We start from the raw sequence: 23,304 nt of genomic DNA on the forward strand, positions 1-23,304 counted from the left end.
TCTGTACCCCGGAATTGATCTACTATGCTTCTCCTAACTCTACATGTTGTTTAACAATCTATGCCTGCATGAGCTCATGAACCCCTGTGGCCACCATAACAAGTACCTCCTCACCCTCGTAGGAGCTTCTTCCTGCCTTGCTTCTTGTTGTTGGTGTGACTGTAGGTACCATAGTCAAAGAGTGAGTCCATGGGGGCTTTCTTGGGGCCAGTCACCACGGGTGACTCATAGATGGTAGACTCCAGCAAGTCCATAGGGTTGGAGATGCCCTTCTTAAAGGCACCGTGGAACTTCATTCGGAGGTTCTGTCGGCCGTCCCCTGGCTGCAGCTGGCCTGGTCGGGCTAGATTCTGAGCAGGGTCCTGGGTCAGGTCCGGAGTTGACTGGGAGCCCTCCTCACTCTCAAACAGGTTGGCCAGTGCCGATAGATCAGAGTAGGTACTACTGGCATCAGGCTGTCCCTCTCCAATTCCACCTCCTCCCTTCTCTGAGCCCGAGGACAGAGCAGCCTTGGTCACAGCCAAGGAAGGCGTGTCCTTCTCCGTCATGGCGACGTGATACCTTCTCAGTAGAGTGGCAGCGGAGCAGCCCTAAAACAGGTCAAAGACCTGGGAGAGAAACATGGGAGAGAAACAGTGATCCAGCTGAATTTGTTTGCCGCAGAAAACAAGAAGGTCCAGTTAGTCCCTCCCTGTTTCAGTCTGTTTTTTTCCATCTGGTTCTTCATGAACACAACCCTGAACAACTATCACTAATTACTCTAAAACAGTCACTTGAATAAAATAAGTCTTTGACCACAGCTGAGATAAGAGACTGAGAAAATGTATGTCTAAAAGTGACTCTCCTGTGTGTAGCCCTAATCCTGAAGTAACCAGGGCTATGTCCGAAATGACACACTATTCCCTTTATAGTGCACTACAGGGATTATACCCCAAGGGCCCTGGTCAAGCGCTATGCACTGCAGCCCAGGTGTGTGTTGGTAGAGCTCTTGCATCCTACTCATCTTGTGGGCAACATTGATGGCACAGGAAGTACACCAGTCAGCCTGGGAACATAATCTGTAAATACTGAGCACTGTATTGCCTGACACTTCCTGGCCCAAAGCTCGTGTGAAGGAAGTGGTACCCGGAATTTTCAATTTGAGGTTGAAGAACAGAGTGGGATGATTCTGAATTTCCAACCAGTTTACTAACCAGACAGAGAACAGCTTACTGACCAGACAGAGAACAGCTTACCGACCAGACAGAGAATAGCTTACTGACCAGACAGAGAACAGTTTACTGACCAGACAAAGAACAGCTTATTGGCCAGACAGAGAAGAGCTTACTGACCAGACAGAGAACAGCTTACTGGCCAGACAAAGAACAGCTTACTGACCAGACAGAGAAGAGCTTACTGACCAGACAGAGAATAGCTTACTGACCAGACAGAGAACAGCCTACTGACCAGACAGAGGACTGCTTACTGACCAGACAGAGGACTGCTTACTGACCAGACAGAGAGCAGCTTACTGACCAGACAAAGAACAGCTTACCGACCAGACAGAGAATAGCTTACTGACCAGACAGAGAATAGCTTACTGACCAGACAAAGAACAGGTTACTGACCAGACAAAGAACAGCTTACTGGCCAGACAGTACTGGCCAGACAAAGAACAGCTTATTGGCCAGACAAAGAACAGCTTACTGGCCAGACAGAGGACTGCTTACTGACCAAACATAGAACAGATTACTGACCAGACAGAGAACAGTTTATTGACCAGACAGAGAACAGCTTACTGGCCAAACAGAGAACAGCTTATTGACCAGACAAATAACAGCTTACTGGCCAAACAGAGAACAGCTTACTGACCAGACAAAGAACAGCTTACTGACCAGACAAAGAACAGCTTAGACAAAGAACAGCTTACCGACCAGACAGAGAATAGCTTACTGACCAGACAGAGAATAGCTTACTGACCAGACAAAGAACAGGTTACTGACCAGACAAAGAACAGCTTACTGGCCAGACAGAGAAGAGCTTACTGACCAGACAGAGAACAGCTTACTGGCCAGACAAAGAACAGCTTATTGGCCAGACAGAGAAGAGCTTACTGACCAGACAGAGAACAGCTTACTGGCCAGACAAAGAACAGCTTACTGACCAGACAGAGAAGAGCTTACTGGCCAGACAGAGAACAGCTTACTGACCAAACATAGAACAGTTATTGACCAGACAAAGAACAGCTTACTGGCCAGACAGAGGACTGCTTACTGACCAAACATAGAACAGATTACTGACCAGACAGAGAACAGTTTATTAACCAGACAGAACAGCTTACTGGCCAAACAGAGAACAGCTTATTGACCAGACAAATAACAGCTTACTGGCCAAACAGAGAACAGCTTACTGACCAGACAAAGAACAGCTTACTGACCAGACAAAGAATAGCTTACTGACCAGACAAAGAACAGGTTACTGACCAGACAAAGAACAGCTTACTGGACAGACAGTACTGGCCAGACAAAGAACAGCTTATTGGCCAGACAGAGAAGAGCTTACTGACCAGACAGAGAACAGCTTACTGGCCAGACAAAGAACAGCTTACTGACCAGACAGAGAAGAGCTTACTGGCCAGACAGAGAACAGCTTACTGACCAAACATAGAACAGTTATTGACCAGACAAAGAACAGCTTACTGGCCAGACAGAGGACTGCTTACTGACCAAACATAGAACAGATTACTGACCAGACAGAGAACAGTTTATTGACCAGACAGAGAACAGCTTACTGGCCAAACAGAGAACAGCTTATTGACCAGACAAATAACAGCTTACTGGCCAAACAGAGAACAGCTTACTGACCAGACAAAGAACAGCTTACTGACCAGACAAAGAACAGCTTAGACAAAGAACAGCTTACCGACCAGACAGAGAATAGCTTACTGACCAGACAGAGAATAGCTTACTGACCAGACAAAGAACAGGTTACTGACCAGACAAAGAACAGCTTACTGGCCAGACAGAGAAGAGCTTACTGACCAGAAAGAGAACAGCTTACTGGCCAGACAAAGAACAGCTTATTGGCCAGACAGAGAAGAGCTTACTGACCAGACAGAGAACAGCTTACTGGCCAGACAAAGAACAGCTTACTGACCAGACAGAGAAGAGCTTACTGGCCAGACAGAGAACAGCTTACTGACCAAACATAGAACAGTTATTGACCAGACAAAGAACAGCTTACTGGCCAGACAGAGGACTGCTTACTGACCAAACATAGAACAGATTACTGACCAGACAGAGAACAGTTTATTGACCAGACAGAACAGCTTACTGGCCAAACAGAGAACAGCTTATTGACCAGACAAATAACAGCTTACTGGCCAAACAGAGAACAGCTTACTGACCAGACAAAGAACAGCTTACTGACCAGACAAAGAACAGCTTACTGGCCAAACAGAGAACAGCTTATTGACCAGACAAAGAACAGCTTACTGGCCAAACAGAGAACAGCTTACTGACCAGACAAAGAACAGCTTACTGGCCAAACAGAGAACAGCTTATTGACCAGACAAAGAACAGCTTACTGGCCAAACAAAGAACAGCTTACTGACCAGACAAAGAACAGCTTATTGACCAGACAAAGAACCGCTTACTGGCCAAACAGAGAACAGCTTACTGACCAGACAGAGAACAGCTTACTGACCAGACAGAGAACAGCTTACTGACCAGACAGAGAACAGCCTACTGACCAGACAGAGAACAGCTTACTGACCAGACAAAGAACAGCTTACTGACCAGATAGAGAACAGCTTACTGACCAGACAGAGAACAGCTTACTGACCAGACAGAGAACAGCTTACTGACCAGACAAAGAACAGCTTACTGACCAGATAGAGAACAGCTTACTGACCAGACAGAGAACAGCTTACTGACCAGACAAAGAACAGCTTACTGACCAAACAGAGAACAGCTTACTGACCAGACAGAGAACAGCTTACTGACCAAACAGAGAACAGCTTACTGACCAGATAGACAACAGCTTACTGACCAGACAGAGAAGAGCTTACTGACCAGACAGAGAATAGCTTACTGACCAGACAGAGAACAGCCTACTGACCAGACAGAGGACTACTTACTGACCAGACAGAGGACTGCTTACTGACCAGACAGAGAGCAGCTTACTGACCAGACAAAGAACAGCTTACCGACCAGACAGAGAATAGCTTACTGACCAGACAGAGAATAGCTTACTGACCAGACAAAGAACAGGTTACTGACCAGACAAAGAACAGCTTACCAGCCAGACAGAGAGGAGCTTACTGACCAGACAGAGAACAGCTTACTGGCCAGACAAAGAACAGCTTATTGGCCAGACAGAGAAGAGCTTACTGACCAGACAGAGAACAGCTTACTGGCCAGACAAAGAACAGCTTACTGACCAGACAGAGAAGAGCTTACTGGCCAGACAGAGAACAGCTTACTGACCAAACATAGAACAGTTATTGACCAGACAAAGAACAGCTTACTGGCCAGACAGAGGACTGCTTACTGACCAAACATAGAACAGATTACTGACCAGACAGAGAACAGTTTATTGACCAGACAGAACAGCTTACTGGCCAAACAGAGAACAGCTTATTGACCAGACAAATAACAGCTTACTGGCCAAACAGAGAACAGCTTACTGACCAGACAAAGAACAGCTTACTGACCAGACAAAGAACAGCTTAGACAAATAACAGCTTACCGACCAGACAGAGAATAGCTTACTGACCAGACAGAGAATAGCTTACTGACCAGACAAAGAACAGGTTACTGACCAGACAAAGAACAGCTTACTGGCCAGACAGAGAAGAGCTTACTGACCAGACAGAGAACAGCTTACTGGCCAGACAAAGAACAGCTTATTGGCCAGACAGAGAAGAGCTTACTGACCAGACAGAGAACAGCTTACTGGCCAGACAAAGAACAGCTTACTGACCAGACAGAGAAGAGCTTACTGGCCAGACAAAGAACAGCTTACTGGCCAAACAGAGAACAGCTTATTGACCAGACAAAGAACAGCTTACTGGCCAAACAAAGAACAGCTTACTGACCAGACAAAGAACAGCTTATTGACCAGACAAAGAACAGCTTACTGGCCAAACAGAGAACAGCTTATTGACCAGACAAAGAACAGCTTACTGGCCAAACAGAGAACAGCTTACTGACCAGACAGAGAACAGCTTACTGACCAGACAGAGAACAGCTTACTGACCAGACAGAGAACAGCCTACTGACCAGACAGAGAACAGCTTACTGACCAGACAAAGAACAGCTTACTGACCAGATAGAGAACAGCTTACTGACCAGACAGAGAACAGCTTACTGACCAGATAGAGAACAGCTTACTGACCAGACAAAGAACAGCTTACTGACCAGATAGAGAACAGCTTACTGACCAGACAGAGAACAGCTTACTGACCAGACAAAGAACAGCTTACTGACCAAACAGAGAACAGCTTACTGACCAGACAGAGAACAGCTTACTGACCAAACAGAGAACAGCTTACTGACCAGATAGAGAACAGCTTACTGACCAGACAGAGAACAGCTTACTGACCAGACAGAGAACAGCTTACTGACCAGACAAAGAACAGCTTACTGGCCAGACAGAGAACAGCCTACTGACCAGATAGAGAACAGCCTACTGACCAGATAGAGAACAGCTTACTGGCCAGACAGAGAACAGCTTACTGACCAGACAAAGAACAGCTTACTGACCAAACAGAGAACAGCTTACTGACCAGACAGAGAACAGCTTACTGACCAGACAGAGAACAGCTTACTGACCAGACAGAGAACAGCCTACTGACCAGACAGAGAACAGCTTACTGACCAGACAAAGAACAGCTTACTGACCAGATAGAGAACAGCTTACTGACCAGACAGAGAACAGCTTACTGACCAGATAGAGAACAGCTTACTGACCAGACAAAGAACAGCTTACTGACCAGATAGAGAACAGCTTACTGACCAGACAGAGAACAGCTTACTGACCAGACAAAGAACAGCTTACTGACCAAACAGAGAACAGCTTACTGACCAGACAGAGAACAGCTTACTGACCAAACAGAGAACAGCTTACTGACCAGATAGAGAACAGCTTACTGACCAGACAGAGAACAGCTTACTGACCAGACAGAGAACAGCTTACTGACCAGACAAAGAACAGCTTACTGGCCAGACAGAGAACAGCCTACTGACCAGATAGAGAACAGCCTACTGACCAGATAGAGAACAGCTTACTGACCAGACAGAGAACAGCTTACTGACCAGACAAAGAACAGCTTACTGACCAAACAGAGAACAGCTTACTGACCAGACAGAGAACAGCTTACTGACCAGACAAAGAACAGCTTACTGGCCAGACAGAGAACAGCCTACTGACCAGATAGAGAACAGCTTACTGACCAGATAGAGAACAGCTTACTGACCAGACAGAGAACAGCTTACTGACCAGACAAAGAACAGCTTACTGACCAGACAAAGAACAGCTTACTGGCCAGACAGAGAACAGTCTACTGACCAGACAGAGAACAGCTTACTGACCAGACAGAGAACAGCTTACTGACCAGACAGAGAACAGCTTACTGACCAGACAGAGAACAGCCTACTGACCAGACAGAGAACAGCTTACTGACCAGACAGAGAACAGCTTACTGACCAGACAGAGAACACGACAGAGGACCACTTCAAAGACACTATTGTGATGACAGAGTATTTTCTCCAATTACATAATATGAAAATATAAAACAATGACATTCTTCAGCCATTATCAATATATTTGGCAAAACGTTTCATCACAGTGTAATGCAAGAACCTTTGTTTTGAAATAATTATATTTTAAACCATTATCATTATAGGCTTATACATAAACAACTGTTTTGAAGTACCTTATGCAAGTAACCCATTACTCCTTTCCAGTAATGTTATGTAATATAACTATTCCTTTTTGTTGCAGACGATAATAAAAACAGTTGTGTTCATTAGGCACCAATGGAAAGTAAGAAAACTGACTGAAACAGGGAGGGACTACCTGGACTGGTCCAATAAGAAACATTTTTAAAATGTTGAAATGTTTTAATGAACATGGCCCAGATTATTTTCCAAATGGGGAAAAAAATAAAAAGAATCACCACCTGACAAAGTCTGAATGGCTACACCCCAAAGAGTGCATTTTCTACTCAGGGTGACAAGGAGATGGTAGAAAGAGAAAGCTGGTGAAGACCTGTTAAATGAAGGGAATACCCATGGGGCGGCAGCGTAGCCTAGGCAGCGTAGCCTAGTGGTTAGAGCATTGGACTAGTAACCGGAAGGTTGCGAGTTCAAACCCCCGAGCTGACAAGGTACAAATCTGTCGTTCTGCCCCTGAACAGGCAGTTAACCCACTGTTCCCAGGCCGTCATTGAAAATAAGAATGTGTTCTTAACTGACTTGCCTGGTTAAATAAAGGTAAAATAAAAAAATAAAATGTGTGTTCTCTTGGGGTCCTGGGATCTATTCACTTAACCCGTCCGTACCTCATTCATCCCTTATGTCGCACTGTGGTACTGTATTCTTTTTCAGGGGGAACTAGAAGTGACCCTGGAGCATGTAGAGGTCCTGTGTGAGCTAAAAACAAAATCTGTGTTAGACCAAAAACTAGCAGAGAGGGCAACTGGCAGTAATACAGACTGGCAGGAAAGCATGACAGGGCACACTGATGAAAGAGAAGGGTGTTACAGCGAGTAGAGGTTTTGGTTCTCCATTTGCCACTATGGGTGAAATGTGACTTGAGGTTGGTCTTCTGGTTACCAACTATTGCTGTGGACAAAACAAGTTTTATCCTGTGGGGGAATCATTAGAAACCAAAGTTAAGGTCTCTAGCCAAAATCAACCACACAGCTACAGGTCTTGAAATCCCTAGAGGGAGCATGTCTTCTGTATCAGGCTTTTACTATGACACGTCACTTTTCTTTTCAGACACATGTACCTGTGCAGGCATGCCCACACATATATATACACACACAGGCCCAATGTTCCCTCTAAGCTGTAGCCCTGAGACTGCCGCACAGCTCCTCTGGGGCTGCCACACAGAAATATCAGCCCAACCGGTCGATGGCGATCAACTGGTCGATCTCCAAGGTATTCCTAGTGGGTCGCTAAACATTTCTGTAAAATAAACAGCAAAGATAAAGTTATGAGTTCCTTTTTTTTTTGTCTCGGGTTGTTGACGGTATGTGCACCCGATTCAGCTGCCCTGCGCGCCGGGTAGGCAAACTGTTGCCATTTTGAACCATTTTATGTTTCTGAAGGTACAAAATCTGCCTTGCCAGTGGGCCCAGAGAGCAAATCAAAAGCACTATAAGTCTAACGCTGTCCAATCGTATATCTCAGATGACTGTGTCTGCAGTAACGTAGCATGCATATAAGGAAGCTACAGAAAAGTTGGTAATGTGAGATTTCAAAACGTTTAAAACCATGACTGTATACGAAATGCTTCAGTCTGGTTTTAGACCCCATCATAGCACTGAGACGGCACTTGTGAAGGTGGTAAATGACATTTTAATGGCATCGGACCGAGGCTCTGCATCTGTCCTCGTGCTCCTAGACCTTAGTGCTGCTTTTGATACCATCGATCACCACATTCTTTTGGAGAGATTGGAAACCCAAATTGGTCTACACGGACATGTTCTGGCCTGGTTTAGATCTTATCTGTCGGAAAGATATCAGTTTGTCTCTGTGAATGGTTTGTCCTCTGACAAATCAACTGTAAATTTCGGTGTTCCTCAAGGTTCCGTTTTAGGACCACTATTGTTTTCACTATATATTTTACCTCTTGGGGATGTTATTCGAAAACATAATGTAAACTTTCACTGCTATGCGGATGACACACAGCTGTACATTTCAATGAAACATGGTGAAGCCCCAAAATTGCCCTCGCTAGAAGCATGTGTTTCAGACATAAGGAAGTGGATGGCTGCAAACTTTCTACTATTAAACTCGGACAAAACAGAGATGCTTGTTCTAGGTCCCAAGAAACAAAGAGATCTTCTGTTGAATCTGACAATTAATCTTAATGGTTGTACAGTCGTCTCAAATAAAACTGTGAAGGACCTCGGCGTTACTCTGGACCCTGATCTCTCTTTTGAAGAACATATCAAGACCATTTCGAGGACAGCTTTTTTCCATCTACGTAACATTGCAAAAATCAGAAACTTTCTGTCCAAAAATGATGCAGAAAAATTAATCCATGCTTTTGTCACTTCTAGGTTAGACTACTGCAATGCTCTATTTTCCGGCTACCCGGATAAAGCACTAAATAAACTTCAGTTAGTGCTAAATACGGCTGCTAGAATCCTGACTAGAACCAAAAAATTTGATCATATTACTCCAGTGCTAGCCTCTCTACACTGGCTTCCTGTCAAAGCAAGGGCTGATTTCAAGGTTTTACTGCTAACCTACAAAGCATTACATGGGCTTGCTCCTACATATCTCTCTGATTTGGTCCTGCCGTACATACCTATACGTACGCTACGGTCACAAGACGCAGGCCTCCTAATTGTCCCTAGAATTTCTAAGCAAACAGCTGGAGGCAGGGCTTTCTCCTATAGAGCTCCATTTTTATGGAACGGTCTGCCTACCCATGTCAGAGACGCAAACTCGGTCTCAACCTTTAAGTCTTTACTGAAGACTCATCTCTTCAGTGGGTCATATGATTGAGTGTAGTCTGGCCCAGGAGTGGGAAGGTGAACGGAAAGGCTCTGGAGCAACGAACCGCCCTTGCTGTCTCTGCCTGGCCGGTTCCCCTCTTTCCACTGGGATTCTCTGCCTCTAACCCTATTACAGGGGCTGAGTCACTGGCTTGCTGGGGCTCTCTCATGCTGTCCCTGGAGGGGGTGCGTCACCTGAGTGGGTTGATTCACTGTTGTGGTCATCCTGTCTGGGTTGGCGCCCCCCCCCCCCCCCTTGGGTTGTGCCGTGGCGGAGATCTTTGTGGGCTATACTCAGCCTTGTCTCAGGATGGTAAGTTGGTGGTTGAAGATATCCCTCTAGTGGTGTGGGGGCTGTGCTTTGGCAAAGTGGGTGGGGTTATATCCTTCCTGTTTGGCCCTGTCCGGGGGTGTCCTCGGATGGGGCCACAGTGTCTCCTGACCCCTCCTGTCTCAGCCTCCAGTATTTATGCTGCAGTAGTTTATGTGTCGGGGGGCTGGGGTCAGTTTGTTATATCTGGAGTACTTCTCCTGTCCTATTCGGTGTCCTGTGTGAATCTAAGTGTGCGTTCTCTAATTCTCTCCTTCTCTCTTTCTTTCTCTCTCTCGGAGGACCTGAGCCCTAGGACCATGCCCCAGGACTACCTGACATGATGACTCCTTGCTGTCCCCAGTCCACCTGGCCATGCTGCTGTTCCAGTTTCAACTGACCTGAGCCCTAGGACCATGCCCCAGGACTACCTGACATGATGACTCCTTGCTGTCCCCAGTCTACCTGGCCATGCTGCTGCTCCAGTTTCAACTTCCACCTGACTGTGCTGCTGCTCTAGTTTCAACTGTTCTGCCTTATTATTATTCGACCATGCTGGTCATTTATGAACATTGAACATCTTGACCATGTTCTGTTATAATCTCCACCCGGCACAGCCAGAAGAGGACTGGCCACCCCACATAGCCTGGTTCCTCTCTAGGTTTCTTCCTAGGTATTGGCCTTTCTAGGGAGTTTTTCCTAGCCACCGTGCTTCTCCACCTGCATTGCTTGCTGTTTGGGGTTTTAGGCTGGGTTTCTGTACAGCACTTTGAGATATCAGCTGATGTACGAAGGGCTATATAAATAAATTTGATTTGATTTGATTTGATTTGACTAGAGAGAGACTGTCAATGTATACAGTAAAGAGACACTATTTTTTATAAGTGAGTTCATGTTTAAGTTCTTACTCAGCACTGTCAACACTTTGTATTCAAGACTTGTATAAGCCATGAAATGGGCATTCTTCCTATTTCCACTCAGCAGTAATCAACAAGTAGGAAAGTGTATTTATAGGCTTGCATATAAACCTGCATATTTAGCTAAAAGAAATCCAGGTTAGCAGGCAATATTAACCAGGTGAAATTGTGTCATTTCTCTTGCGTTCATTGCACGCAGAGTCAGGGTATATGCAACAGTTTGGGCAGCCTGGCTCATTGCGAACTAATTTGCCAGAATTTTACATAATTATGACATAACATTGAAGGTTGTGCAATGTAACAAGAATATTTAGACTTAGAGATGCCACCCGTTAGATAAAATACCGAATGGTTCCGTATTTCACTGAAATAATAAACGTTTTATTTTCGAAATTATAGTTTCCGGATTTGACCATAGTAATGACCAAAGGCTCGTATTTCTGTGTGTTATTATGTTATAATTAAGTCTATGATTTGATAGAACAGTCTGACTGAGCGATGGTAGGCAGCAGCAGGCTCGTAAGCATTCACTCAAACAGCACTTGTGTGCGTTTTGCCAGCAGCTCTTCACAAGCACAGCGCTGTTTATGACTTCAAGCCTATCAGCCTAATGGTTGGTGTAACCGATGTGAAATGGCTAGCTAGTTAGCTGGGTGTGCGCTAATAGCGTTTCAAACGTCACTCGCTCTGAGACTTGGAGTAGTTATTCCCCTTGCTCTGCAAGGACCGCAGCTTTTGTGGAGTGATGGGTAACGCTGCTTCGAGTGTGGCTGTTGTCGATGTGTTCCTGGTTCGAGCCCAGGGAGGGGCGAGGAGAGGGACGGAAGTTATACTGTTATACTGGCAATATTATAGTGCCTATAAGAACATCCAATAGTCAAAGGTATATGAAATACAAATGGTATAGAGATAAATAGTCCTATAAATACTATATTAACTACAACCTAAAACCTCTTACCTTGGAATATTGAAGTCTCTTGTTAAAAGGAAACACCAACTTTCATATGTTCTCATGTTCTGAGCAAGGAACTCAAACGTTAGCTTTTTTACATGGCACATATTGCACTTTTACTTCTCCAACACTTTGTTTTTGCATTATTTAAACCAAATTGAACATGTTTCATTATTTATTTGAGGCTAAATGGATTTTTGTTGATGTTTTATATTAAGTTAAAATAAGTGTTTATTCAGTATTGTTGTAATCGTCATTATTACAAATACATTTTTAAAAATCGGCAGATTAATTGGTATCAGCTTTTTTTGGACCTCCTATAATCGGTATCGGTATCTGCGTTGAAAAATCATAATCGGTCGACCTCTACCTCTGACAGTAAATAATGTACTTACATTCAGTAATCTTGCTCTGATTTGTCATCCTGAAGGTCCCAGAGATAAAATGTAGCATATTCTGTTGGATAAAATCCATTTTTCTATCCTAACACGATCCATGTTGTATACAGCATTTTGCATTATTTCCGAATCTTTCAACTTGCAACAAAACAATTCATGAAATCTAATTAGCCAAGCATTGTTTAACCCGGTCAAGTTTGGTTTCTGTGCAATCCTCAGACACTCTAGAAGGCAAGCAAACTTTGTTACATCATTCTACATTACGTATTGGCTACACAACACATCAATTAGCCAATGAAGGTCAGCTGTCATTACGCACCAATGAGACGAGCAGGGTTCACTTGACTGACAGTGTCTTGGTTCAATGACCACCTTTAATTTTGAAACACTGCTAGCTAGATAGCCAATGAGCTGGGCTTTCCCGCAGTACGTGAACACCCTTTTTATGACAAACAGCCGTCATGCTAGAGCTGTGGTAGTTTACATTACGCACTGTAGTTTACGTTCGTTCTCTTCTACAAACTTTTCTCAAAACTGAAAAAGTAAAACATGGCTACAAAGATTGGAAAAGCTAGTCCAAGTACACACATTTGGATGAGATTATTACAGAAATTGACCGGGAGAGTGACACGAAATGAATGGATGAGGACTCTGTGAGTGAGCACAGTTATGATTCCAGAGCAAAATAAATGTTTTCGAAGGAAAATATCCACTTTTATATCAGTAAATAAAATATGTTTTTGCTTCACATGCTAATGCAGCTGTTTAAATGACTGCATATTCATTTGAGATATTTTTCTTTGATTTCTATAAACAGTACCAGTCAGCAGTTTGGACACACCTACTCATTCCAGGGTTTTTCTTTATTTTGTACTTTTTCTACATTATAGAATAATATTGAATACATCAAAACTAGGAAATAACACATGGAATCATGTAGTAACCAAAAAGTGTTAAATAAATCAAAATATTTTATATTTGAGATTCTTCAACATAGCCACCCTTTGCCTTGATGACAGCTTTGCACATTCTTAGCATTCCCTCACCCAGCTTCATGAGGTACTCACCTGGAATGCATTTCAATTAACATGTGTTAAAAGATCATTTATGGAATTTGTGGAAGAACTTTGAAAGTTTCTTCAAATGAAGTCTGTGATTTATTTAGAATTCAAGGCACACTTGACCAGTATGGCTTACACACTATTCTGGGACTATCATTTGAGTTTCAACAGGACAATGACCCAACATACCTCCAGGCTATGTAAGGGCTATTTGACCAAGACGGAGAGTGATGGAGTGCTGCATCAGATGACCTGGCCTCCACAAACACCCGACCTCAACCTAATTGAGATGGTTTTGTGATGAGTTGGACCGCAGAGTGAAGGAAAAGCAGCCAACAAGTGCTCAGTATATGTGGGAACTCCTTCAAGACTGTTGGAAAAGCATTCCAAGAGAATCTGGTTGAGAGAATACCAAGAGTGTGCAAAGCTGTCATCAAGGCAAGGGGGGCTACTTTGAAGAATATAAAATATAAAATATATTTTGATTTGTTTAACACTTTTTTGGTTACTACATGATTCCATATGTGTTATTTCATAGTTTTGATGTCTTCACTATTATCCTACAATGCAGAAAATAGTAAAAATAAAGAAAAACTATTGAATGAGTAGGTGTGTCCAAACGTTTGACTGTACTGTATATGTATATATATGAAACGACAGTCCACCATTACTAATACAATGTATTAGCATAGCCTATGTGTATGTTGGCTATGACATGATGGGGCTGGGGTTTTTGAGTGTCTTATTGCCTATTGGTCCACACATTTCATTATAGTGATTGTGTTTGCCCTACTTTATATAATATATATGTTTATATATATAAACTCAGCAAAAAATGAAACGTCCTCTCACTGTCAACTGCGTTAATTTTCAGCAAACATAACATGGGTAAATACTTCTATGAACATAACAAGATTCAACAACAGAGACATAAACAGAACAAATTCCACAGACATGTTACTAACAGAAATGTAATAATGTGTCCCTGAACAAGGGGGGGGGGTCAAAATCAAAGTAATAGTCAGTATCTGGTGTGGCCACCAGCTGCATTAAGTACTACAGTGCATCTCCGCCTTATGGACTGTACCAAATTTGCCAGTTCTTGCTATGAGATGTTATCCCACTCTTCCACCAAGGCACCTGCAAGATCCCAGACATTTCTAGCCCTCACCATCAGATCCAACAGGTCCCAGACATGCTCAATGGGATTGAGATCCGGGCTCTTCGCTGGCCATGGCAGAACACTGACATTCCCTTCTTGCAGGAAATCATGCACAGAATAAGCAGTATGGCTGGTGGCATTGTCATGCTAGAGGGTCATGTCAGGATGAGCCTGCAGGAAGGGTACCACGTGAGGGAGGAGGATATCTTCCCTGTAACACACAGCGTTGCGATTGCCTGCAATGACAACAAGCTCAGTCTGATGATGCTGTGACGCACCGCCCAAGACCATGACGGACCCTCCACCTCCAAATTGATCCCTCTCCAGAGTACAGGCCTCGGTGTAACACTCATTCCTTCGACCATAAACGCGAATCCGACCATCAACCCTGTTGAGACAAAACCGCGACTCGTCAGTGAAAAGCACTTTTTGCCAGTCTTGTCTGGTCCAGTGACGGTGGGTTTGTGCCCATAGGCGATATTGCCGGAGATGTCTGGTGAGGACCTGCCTTTACTACAGGCCTGCAAGCCCTCAGTCCAGCCCCTCTCAGCCTATTGTGGACAGTCTGTGCACTGATGGAGGGATTGTGTGTTCCTGGTGTAACTCGGGTAGTTGTTGTTGCCATCCTGTACCTGTCACACAGGTGTGATGTTCGGATGTACCGATCCTGTGCAAGTGTTGTTACACGTGGTTTGCCACTGCGAGGATGATCAGCGGTCCGTTCTGTCTCCCTGTAGCGCTGTCTTAGGTGTCTCACATTGCGGACATTGCAATTTATTGCCCTGGCCACATCTGCAGTCCTCATGTCTCCTTGCAGCATACCTAAGGCACGTTCATGCAAATGAGCAGGGACCCTGGGCATCTTTCTTTTGGTGTTTTTCAGAGTCAGTAGAAAGGCCTCTTTCGTGTCCTAAGCTTTCATAACTGTGACCTTAATTGCCTACCGTCTGTAAGCTGTTAGTGTCTTAACGACCGTTCCACAGGTGCATGTTCATTAATTGTTTATGGTTCATTGAACAAGCATGGGAAACAGTGTTTTAACCCTTTACAATGAAGATCTTTTGAAGTTACAGTATTTGGATTTTTACAAATTATCTTTGAATGACAGGGTCCTGAAAAAGGGACATGTATTTTTTTGCTGAGTTTATATGTGTTGTGTATTTGATGTATTGATGCAGGGCTCATCCGTAAAAGTGCTGATGCAGTATTCATTTTAGGCAGAAATTGAGATGAAGGGTCCAATGTGCAGCACACACACACACACACACACACAGACACACACACACACACACACACACACACACACACACACACACACACACACACAGGACAGCAATGCTAAGTCATCATTCTGGATTCTTTAGAATGTAGTCACCTTGTCTAGGCATGTCTTTTAATAACAGTGTTATACAGGTAATTGCCAAAGTAAAGGAAACACCAATAAAGTGTCTTTGGCCTACTAGGGTGTTGGGCCACCACGAGACACCAGAACAGCTCCAATGCGCCTTGGCATAGATTCTACTGTCCCTCTATTGGAGGGATGCGACACCATTCTTCTACCAGAAATTCTATAATTTAGAGTTTGTTGATGGTGGTGGAAAACGCTGTCTCCGGCGCTGCTCCAGAATCTCTCATAATCATTCAATTGGGTTGAGATCTGTTGACTGAGATATATATATACACACACTTTAAACCCCGTATGCGCCTTTGAGACCCTCTTTCAAAGTCACTGAGATGTCTTCTAGCTATGGTAGCCAGAATAATGGGCAACTGGGCCTTTTTATACATGACCCTAAGCATGATGGGATGTTAATTGCTTAATTAACTCAGGAACCACACTTGTGTGGAAGCACCTGCTTTCAATATGCCCCAATTTATAGTACTCAAGTGTTACCATTATTTTGGCCGTTTTCTGTACATCCTTGGTATAAACTACAAACAAACTGTCACATGTCCTTGGCAGCAGAATGGTCTCTCTCTGACAGCACGTAGGGTTGACATGTAAACTAAGCAAAGCCAGACTCTTCCTCCGAGAGGAGCAACGCAAACAGAGAGACTGGGGTCCAGTCAGGGAAAACAGAGGAGTGCCTCCAGTCAACTCCAACACAGGATTATCAGGCTTCTCCACTCCAATGGACTCCTACTGTGGAGGGTAAAAGGACAACAGGACGAAGGGAGGCTTTCGTTGATAAACTCTCTAAACAGAGGGGTGACAAATGAGACCATTCTCTGGAGTTCAGATGAAGAATGAGTCCGAAAACAGGCTAATACTATTGTGTTCACACCATCGGAGGCTGGTGTCACTTTAAATCAGAGGACTGGTTCATTAATGCAATGGAACTGTATCAAACACATCATTCACACCGTTCCATTACTATGAGCCATCCTCCCTTCACCAGCCTCCACTCGTTCACACAAACCAATGTATTGGTAATATTAATGGTGAATGATTGGTGATGACATGTCAGCTGGGTCAGACTGAGGATAATTATCTCCCTAAAACCAAATGACTTCCTTAATCCTCATGGACTTAGTGTAGTGGTTCCCAACCTTTTTCGGTTGCTGTACCACCAAGTACATTTTACTCTTTCAAGAGTACCTCTGAAGTACCCCCTCATGTGCATTTTACCAGTTAACCTATGGTCTAATGAGTCTTCTCAAGTACCCCATGTGGATAGACCATTTACCCCCCAGGGGTCCTAAATCAAATCAATTTTGTTGGTCGCATACACATATTTAGCAGATGTTATTGCGGGTGCAGCGAAATGCTTGCGTTTCCAGCTCTAACAGTGTAGTAATATCTAATAATACACACAAATCTAAAAGTAAAAGAATGGAATTAAGAAATATATACATTTTAGGATGAGCAATACCGGAGTATATATATGTGGGATGTATAGACATTATGGACAGTATGTGAATAGAATATGCAGTATATCTGTAGAATAAGTAGGATAGAATAGTATATGTACAGAAATTGTTAAATAGGATGGCCTTGACTATAATACAGTATATATAGTTGGAAGTTCACATACACTTAGGTTGGAGTCATTAAAACTTGTTTTTCAACCACTCCACAACTTTCTTGTTAACAAACTATAGTTTTAGCATGTCGGTTAGGACATCTACTTTGACACAAGTAATTTTTCCAACAATTGACCACAGACATATTATTTCACTTACAGTTGAAGTCGGAAGTTTACATACACCTTAGCCAAATACATTTAAACTCAGTTTTTCACAATTCCTGACATTTAATCCTCGTAATAATTCCCTGTCTTAGGTCAGTTAGGATCAACACTTTATTTTAAGAATATGAAATGTCAGAATAATAGTAGAGAGAATTATTTATTTCAGCTTTCATTTCTATCATCACATTCCAAGTGCGTCAGAAGTTTACTCAATTAGTATTTGGCAGCATTGCCTTTAAATTGTTTAACTTGGGTCAAACTTTTCAGGTAGCCTTCCACAAGCTTCCATCAATAAGTTGGGTGAATTTTGGCCCATTCCTCCTGACAGAGCTGGTGTAACTGAGTCAGGTTTGCAGGCCTCCTTGCTTGCACATGCTTTCTCAGTTCTCCCCACACATTTTCTATAGGATTGAGGTCAGGGCTTTGTGATGGCCACTCCAATACCTTGACTTTGTTGTCCTTAAGCCATTTTGCGACAACTTTGGAAGTATGCTTGGGGTCATTGTCCATTTGGAAGATACATTTGTGACCAAGCTTTAACTTCCTGACTAATGTCTTGAGATGTTGCTTCAATATATCCACATAATTTTCCTTCCTCATGATGGCCATCTATTTTGTGAAGTGCACCAGTCCCTCCTGCAGCAAAGCACCCCCACAACATGATGCTGCCACCCGGTTGGGATGGTGTTCTTCACGGTTGGGATGGTGTTCTTCAGGCTTGCAAACCCCCCCCCCCCTTTTCCTCCAAACATAACGATAGTCATTATGGCCAAACAGTTCTATTTTTGTTTCATCAGACCAGAGGACATTTCTCCAAAAAGTATGATCTTTGTCCCCATGTGCAGTTGCAAACAATAGTCTGGCTTTTTTATGGCGGTTGTGGAGCAGTGGCTTCTTCCTTGCTGAGCGGCCTTTCAGGTTATGTCAATATAGGACTCGTTTTACTGTGGATATAGATATTTTTGTACCTGTTTCCTCCAGCATCTTCACAGGGTCCTTTGCTGTTGTCCTGGGATTGATTTGCACTTTTTGCACCAAAGTACGTTCATCTCTATGAGACAGAACGCGTCTCCTCCCTGAGCGGTATGACGGCTGCGTGGTCCCATGGTGTTTATACTTGCGTACTATTGTTTTTACAGATGAACGTGGTACCTTCAGGTGTTTGGATATTGCTCCCAAGGATGAACAAGACTTGTGGTGGTCTACAATTTTTCTTCTTAGGTCTTGGCTAATTTCTATTAATTTTCCCATGATGTCACTCGGGAGCCTTTTATAGGTAAAACAACATGTAAACATTATTAAAGTGACCAGTGTTCCATGTCTATGTACATAGGGCAGCAGCCTCTACGGTGCAGGGTTGAGTAACCAGGTGGTACCCGGCTAGTGACAGTGACTAGGTTCAGGGCAGAGTACTGGGGAGAGGCCGGATAGTGATGGCCTTGAGTTATAAGCTGTTTTTCATTCTCTCTGTCCCAGCTTTGATGCACCTGTACTGACCTCGCCTTCTGGATGATAGAGGGGTGAACAGGCCATGGCTCAGGTGTTTTCCCATCCTAGTATCCCAGATTGGGAAACACTGATTTAGTGGATATGACCCAGACTACTTGGGAAGGCAAGGGTTCCGCCCAGGTGCAAATGGTTGTGGGAAAATGGGATTTAGCCAGTTCCACTGTTGTTTCAACAACAGCCTCCAACTCAACAATCGGTTTCACATTCCCATGGATGCATGTCTGACTGTCAGGTTTCATCATAACAATAGATTCATGAGCTGAGAAGATGTTCACAACCTCAATGTCTTAATGTTATTATTTGGCTTCTTTGCCTAACTTTGAACAGAAAAGTTCCAATATGAAGCAATTAAAAGATGGTGTGGCATATATTCCAGCAAGAGGGTGAATATTTGTATAAAATAAATTAGACTGAAAAATTGCACTGATTTCTTAAAAAATAATGTTTTGCTAATAGGCCTAACTCATAATTACATGACACACTCAATGTTGGCTATTAGAATCAATGAGAGATCACTAGTCTAGGGACTCAAACATACACCAACCCGACAATTATACGTACAATATGGTTTCTAGAAATGCCATTGCGAAGATGGCCACAATAGGATAAATATCTTCATAAAGTAAAATTACACTTTCAAAAACCATTTAACACAAAATACCTTACTCCCGGTTGAAAATAAGTGAGCCCCAAATGAGAACTTTTTATGCTTACCTTGTCCTATAATCAATGGACCTTTTGTGCAGTGTAGTTGTTCATTCTTAACAATAGGAAAAGTTCAAAAAAGTGTATGGACAAAACATTTGGATCGACTGCCTCCCGACTTTAGTAGGCTACTTCTTTCTTCCAAGTATTTGGGAGAAAAGTGATCTGATTTCGCGTGTAGCCTAGTCCAATAATTATTCAGCCCCGCAAGCAGTGTGCCCAGGTACACTACAGCAGCCTCTGTCCTCTGGTTTCCACCAATCGGTTTCCATTTTCAGGCATACAAGGTACGCTTGTGTTTGGGTGGGGACTAACCGGACTAACCGGTACAGGGACTACTCTTAAAGTGGCACCCCAGTCTCCTTTTCACCTAATTTATAACCTTATTTACTTTAAAAAGGTACAATTCAATAAGTGACCGGGGGGGCGCTTTTCTTTGTTATCCTCTGTTGCTCCTTTATTGTTTCTGCAAACAATGCTGAAGAGAACGATGTAAACAGCAAGGGGGAGACCAATGACATCACATCAGACCAGCAACTCCTTGAAGTCTAGAAAACACAATTATGATCAAAACATTTTTTTTTACCCATAAATGTGTGTAAATGACTGTATTTATACTTAGGATATTGTTTTCAGCAGGAAAGTTTTTTTTTTAAATAGCTGAAATGCCTCAGTCAGTCTCACAAGAGGACTACACTGTTTTACTTCTTTATAGTATTGTGGTGTTACTCCAAATTCAATGAATTGGCTAATCACATGCCATGCAGATACAGCAATAAATCATCCTGACTACCACCAAAAAGTAACACAGTAGCACCCCCAAGTGGATAATAAGACAATTTGACCAGCTTTGTTCCGAGACATGTAGCCTACTACAATTCCTAAAATCTCTTGTGTTTTTGAGCAGGCACCAGTGAATTTCACAAAGTATGTACAAAACATGTTATTAAAGTTGATATGGGCACACATGATTAATAACTAAATCTAATTTTATTGGTCACATACACATGGTTAGCAGATTTAATGCGAGTGTAGCAAAATGCTTGTGCTTCTAGTTCCAACAGTGCAGTAATATCTAACAAGTAATCTAACAAATCCCCCAAAACTACCTAATACACACAAATCTAACAAGTAATCTAAAAATTCCCCAACAACTACTTAATACACACAAATCTGAAGGGGTGAATGAGAATATGTACATAAGTGTATGGATGAGCGATGGCCGAGCAGCATAGGCAAGGTGCAGTAGATGGTATAAAATACAGTACATACATGTGATATGAGTAATGCAAGATATGTAAACATTAAAGTGGCATTATTTAAAGTGACTAATGATCAATGTATTAAAGTGTCCAGTGATTGGGTCTCAGTGTAGGCAGCAGCCTCTCTGAGTTAGTGATGGCTATTTAACAGTGTGATGGCCTTGAGATAGACGCTGTTTTTCAATCTCTCGGTAACCAGCTTTTGATGCACCTGTACTGACTTCGCTTTATGGATGATAGCGGGTTGAGCAGGCAGTGGCTCGGTGGTTGTTGTCCTTGATGATCTGTTTGGCCTTCCTGTGAGAGTGCTGTAGGTGTCATGGAGGGCAGGTAGTTTGCCCCCGGTGATGATTTGTGCAGACGGCACCACCCTCTGGAGAGCCTTGCGGTTGAGGTCGGTGCAGTTGCCATACCAGGCTGTGATACAGCATGACAGGATGCTCTCGGTTGTGCATCTGTAAAGTTTGTCAGAGGTTTGGGTGACAGGCCATATTTCTTCAGCCTCCTGAGGCTGAAGAGGCACTGTTGCGCCTTCTTCACCACACTGTCTGTGTGGGTGGACCATTTCAGTTTGTCTGTGATGTGTACGCCAAGGAACTTAAAACTTTCCACCTTCTCGACTGCTGTCCTTTCGATGTGAATAGGGGGTGCTCCCTCTGACAAGTCAATATAAAATTAGAAACTGGTCATATTTTGTAAAAATATTCATTTGCAATATAAGATTAAAATAATGTATAATATCGTGCCTAATTTATGCCCTGCATTTGAATCCTTTTCATACACATTTCTCATGACAATCAAGTGATACCTAAAAATTCATAACCAGAAAATGGAAACGAATCACTGACAAAAAATACATTTTCAGTGAATTTAATTTTACTATAATGCTATAAATTTACTATAATGCCATAGTGTTTTCATTAAATGTTTTGACATATAGGCCACCAAACAAATATGAATTCCAAAAGGGCAAGGAAAGGACATCTGGAGGCACCCAAATCAGTATTAGAAAGTCAATCAGAAGTAAAACTGAGAAATACCAAGGAAAGACATGCTCCATTATGGTTCTCAAGATAAACCCTCTACAATATATCACAGGGGTGTGTTAATTAGGGTACACTAATGTTTCGCAAGAGAAAAAAGTGCCTTATGAAAATCAAAAATTCAACTCAAGAGGCAGGCATCCTGTAAAGTTGCACTGTTGGACAAAGACAAAGCTAGTGAGAGTTCACCCTCTCCCCTGTGTCAATGGCAGAAGGCACAGTTAGGTTAACAATATTAGTGGCATCTCTATACTCACATGGCTTGATTCAGCCACTATAATTACACAAAATAAATCTGGTTTATTTATCATAATCAATACTGCATCATAATGTAATTCACAATCAATCATATTTATGAAACAGCCTAAAATGAAATGTCACCATTTGGTGGATTGATTTCAATGTCACTTAACATGTAAAGGTTATAAAACATTTCCTTTCCAACACATTTTTTAGAACACTTTAAAAAGACTCACTTATTTGAAGCTTGGAACTTTTCAATCTTTTAAAACAAATCATCCCGACTTGACAGTTTACAAATATTAGTCTCCTGTGATATGACTGTTTCCGCGAGAGATTTGGTTTTGACTTCCTAAATGATGATTAGGTGAGATGACATTTGTATGATTACATCAATATTAAGGCATCTTTTATCAAATACAATCACGTTGATGTACCAATGGAATTAGATCTCGGCATTCATCTTGGTGTACATCTCAGATGGCATCAGTGGCAGTGAAGTTCACTAGAAAGTCGTATTTTGTCCCGGCAGTCCTTTTCCTTGACCTCTTGGACAGTGCCCTCAGGAAATCTGCCTTGTAGGGGGCTGCGAACACAGCTGCCTACAGTGGAAGACATTCAAGTAAAGTCAGTTCAAAAAGGCAGACTTGACATAAGCAAACAAAGTTGACTGTTAGAACTAAGAGACGGTGACATCATTTGAATGATGGCCACCACTAGCACAGCTAATTACCAAGTGATTTCAAATTGGCTAAACTATAACAGTTTCGGATAATGTGATAAACTGTCAATGGAGACACAGTGTAATTAAAGCCGTAATCTAAAGCAATCATGCTATG

General features: G+C 42.8%; 1 protein-coding gene across 3 annotated transcripts in view; it reads right to left on the reverse strand.

Moving 5' to 3' along the window:
• Nucleotides 1–23,304, reverse strand: part of LOC109876300 (transient receptor potential cation channel subfamily V member 4) — a 45,448-nt gene that overhangs the window by 17,483 nt on the left and 4,661 nt on the right. The window contains exons 6-8 of one of the 3 annotated variants that reach the window (XM_020468741.2): nucleotides 19,930–23,067; nucleotides 7,544–7,634; nucleotides 115–608 (exon numbers count right to left, since the gene is read on the reverse strand). In XM_020468741.2, the coding sequence (XP_020324330.1) occupies nucleotides 115–548 (434 nt within the window). In that variant the 5' untranslated portion in view covers nucleotides 549–608; nucleotides 7,544–7,634; nucleotides 19,930–23,067. Of the gene's footprint in view, nucleotides 1–106; nucleotides 609–7,543; nucleotides 7,635–19,929; nucleotides 23,068–23,304 lie in introns of all 3 variants that reach the window. The other 2 variants (XM_020468736.2, XM_020468746.2) reach the window with 2 other exon arrangements.

Source organism: Oncorhynchus kisutch, linkage group LG3 (assembly GCF_002021735.2).
Source record: "Oncorhynchus kisutch isolate 150728-3 linkage group LG3, Okis_V2, whole genome shotgun sequence".
In the NCBI taxonomy this organism is placed as follows: domain Eukaryota; kingdom Metazoa; phylum Chordata; class Actinopteri; order Salmoniformes; family Salmonidae; genus Oncorhynchus; species Oncorhynchus kisutch.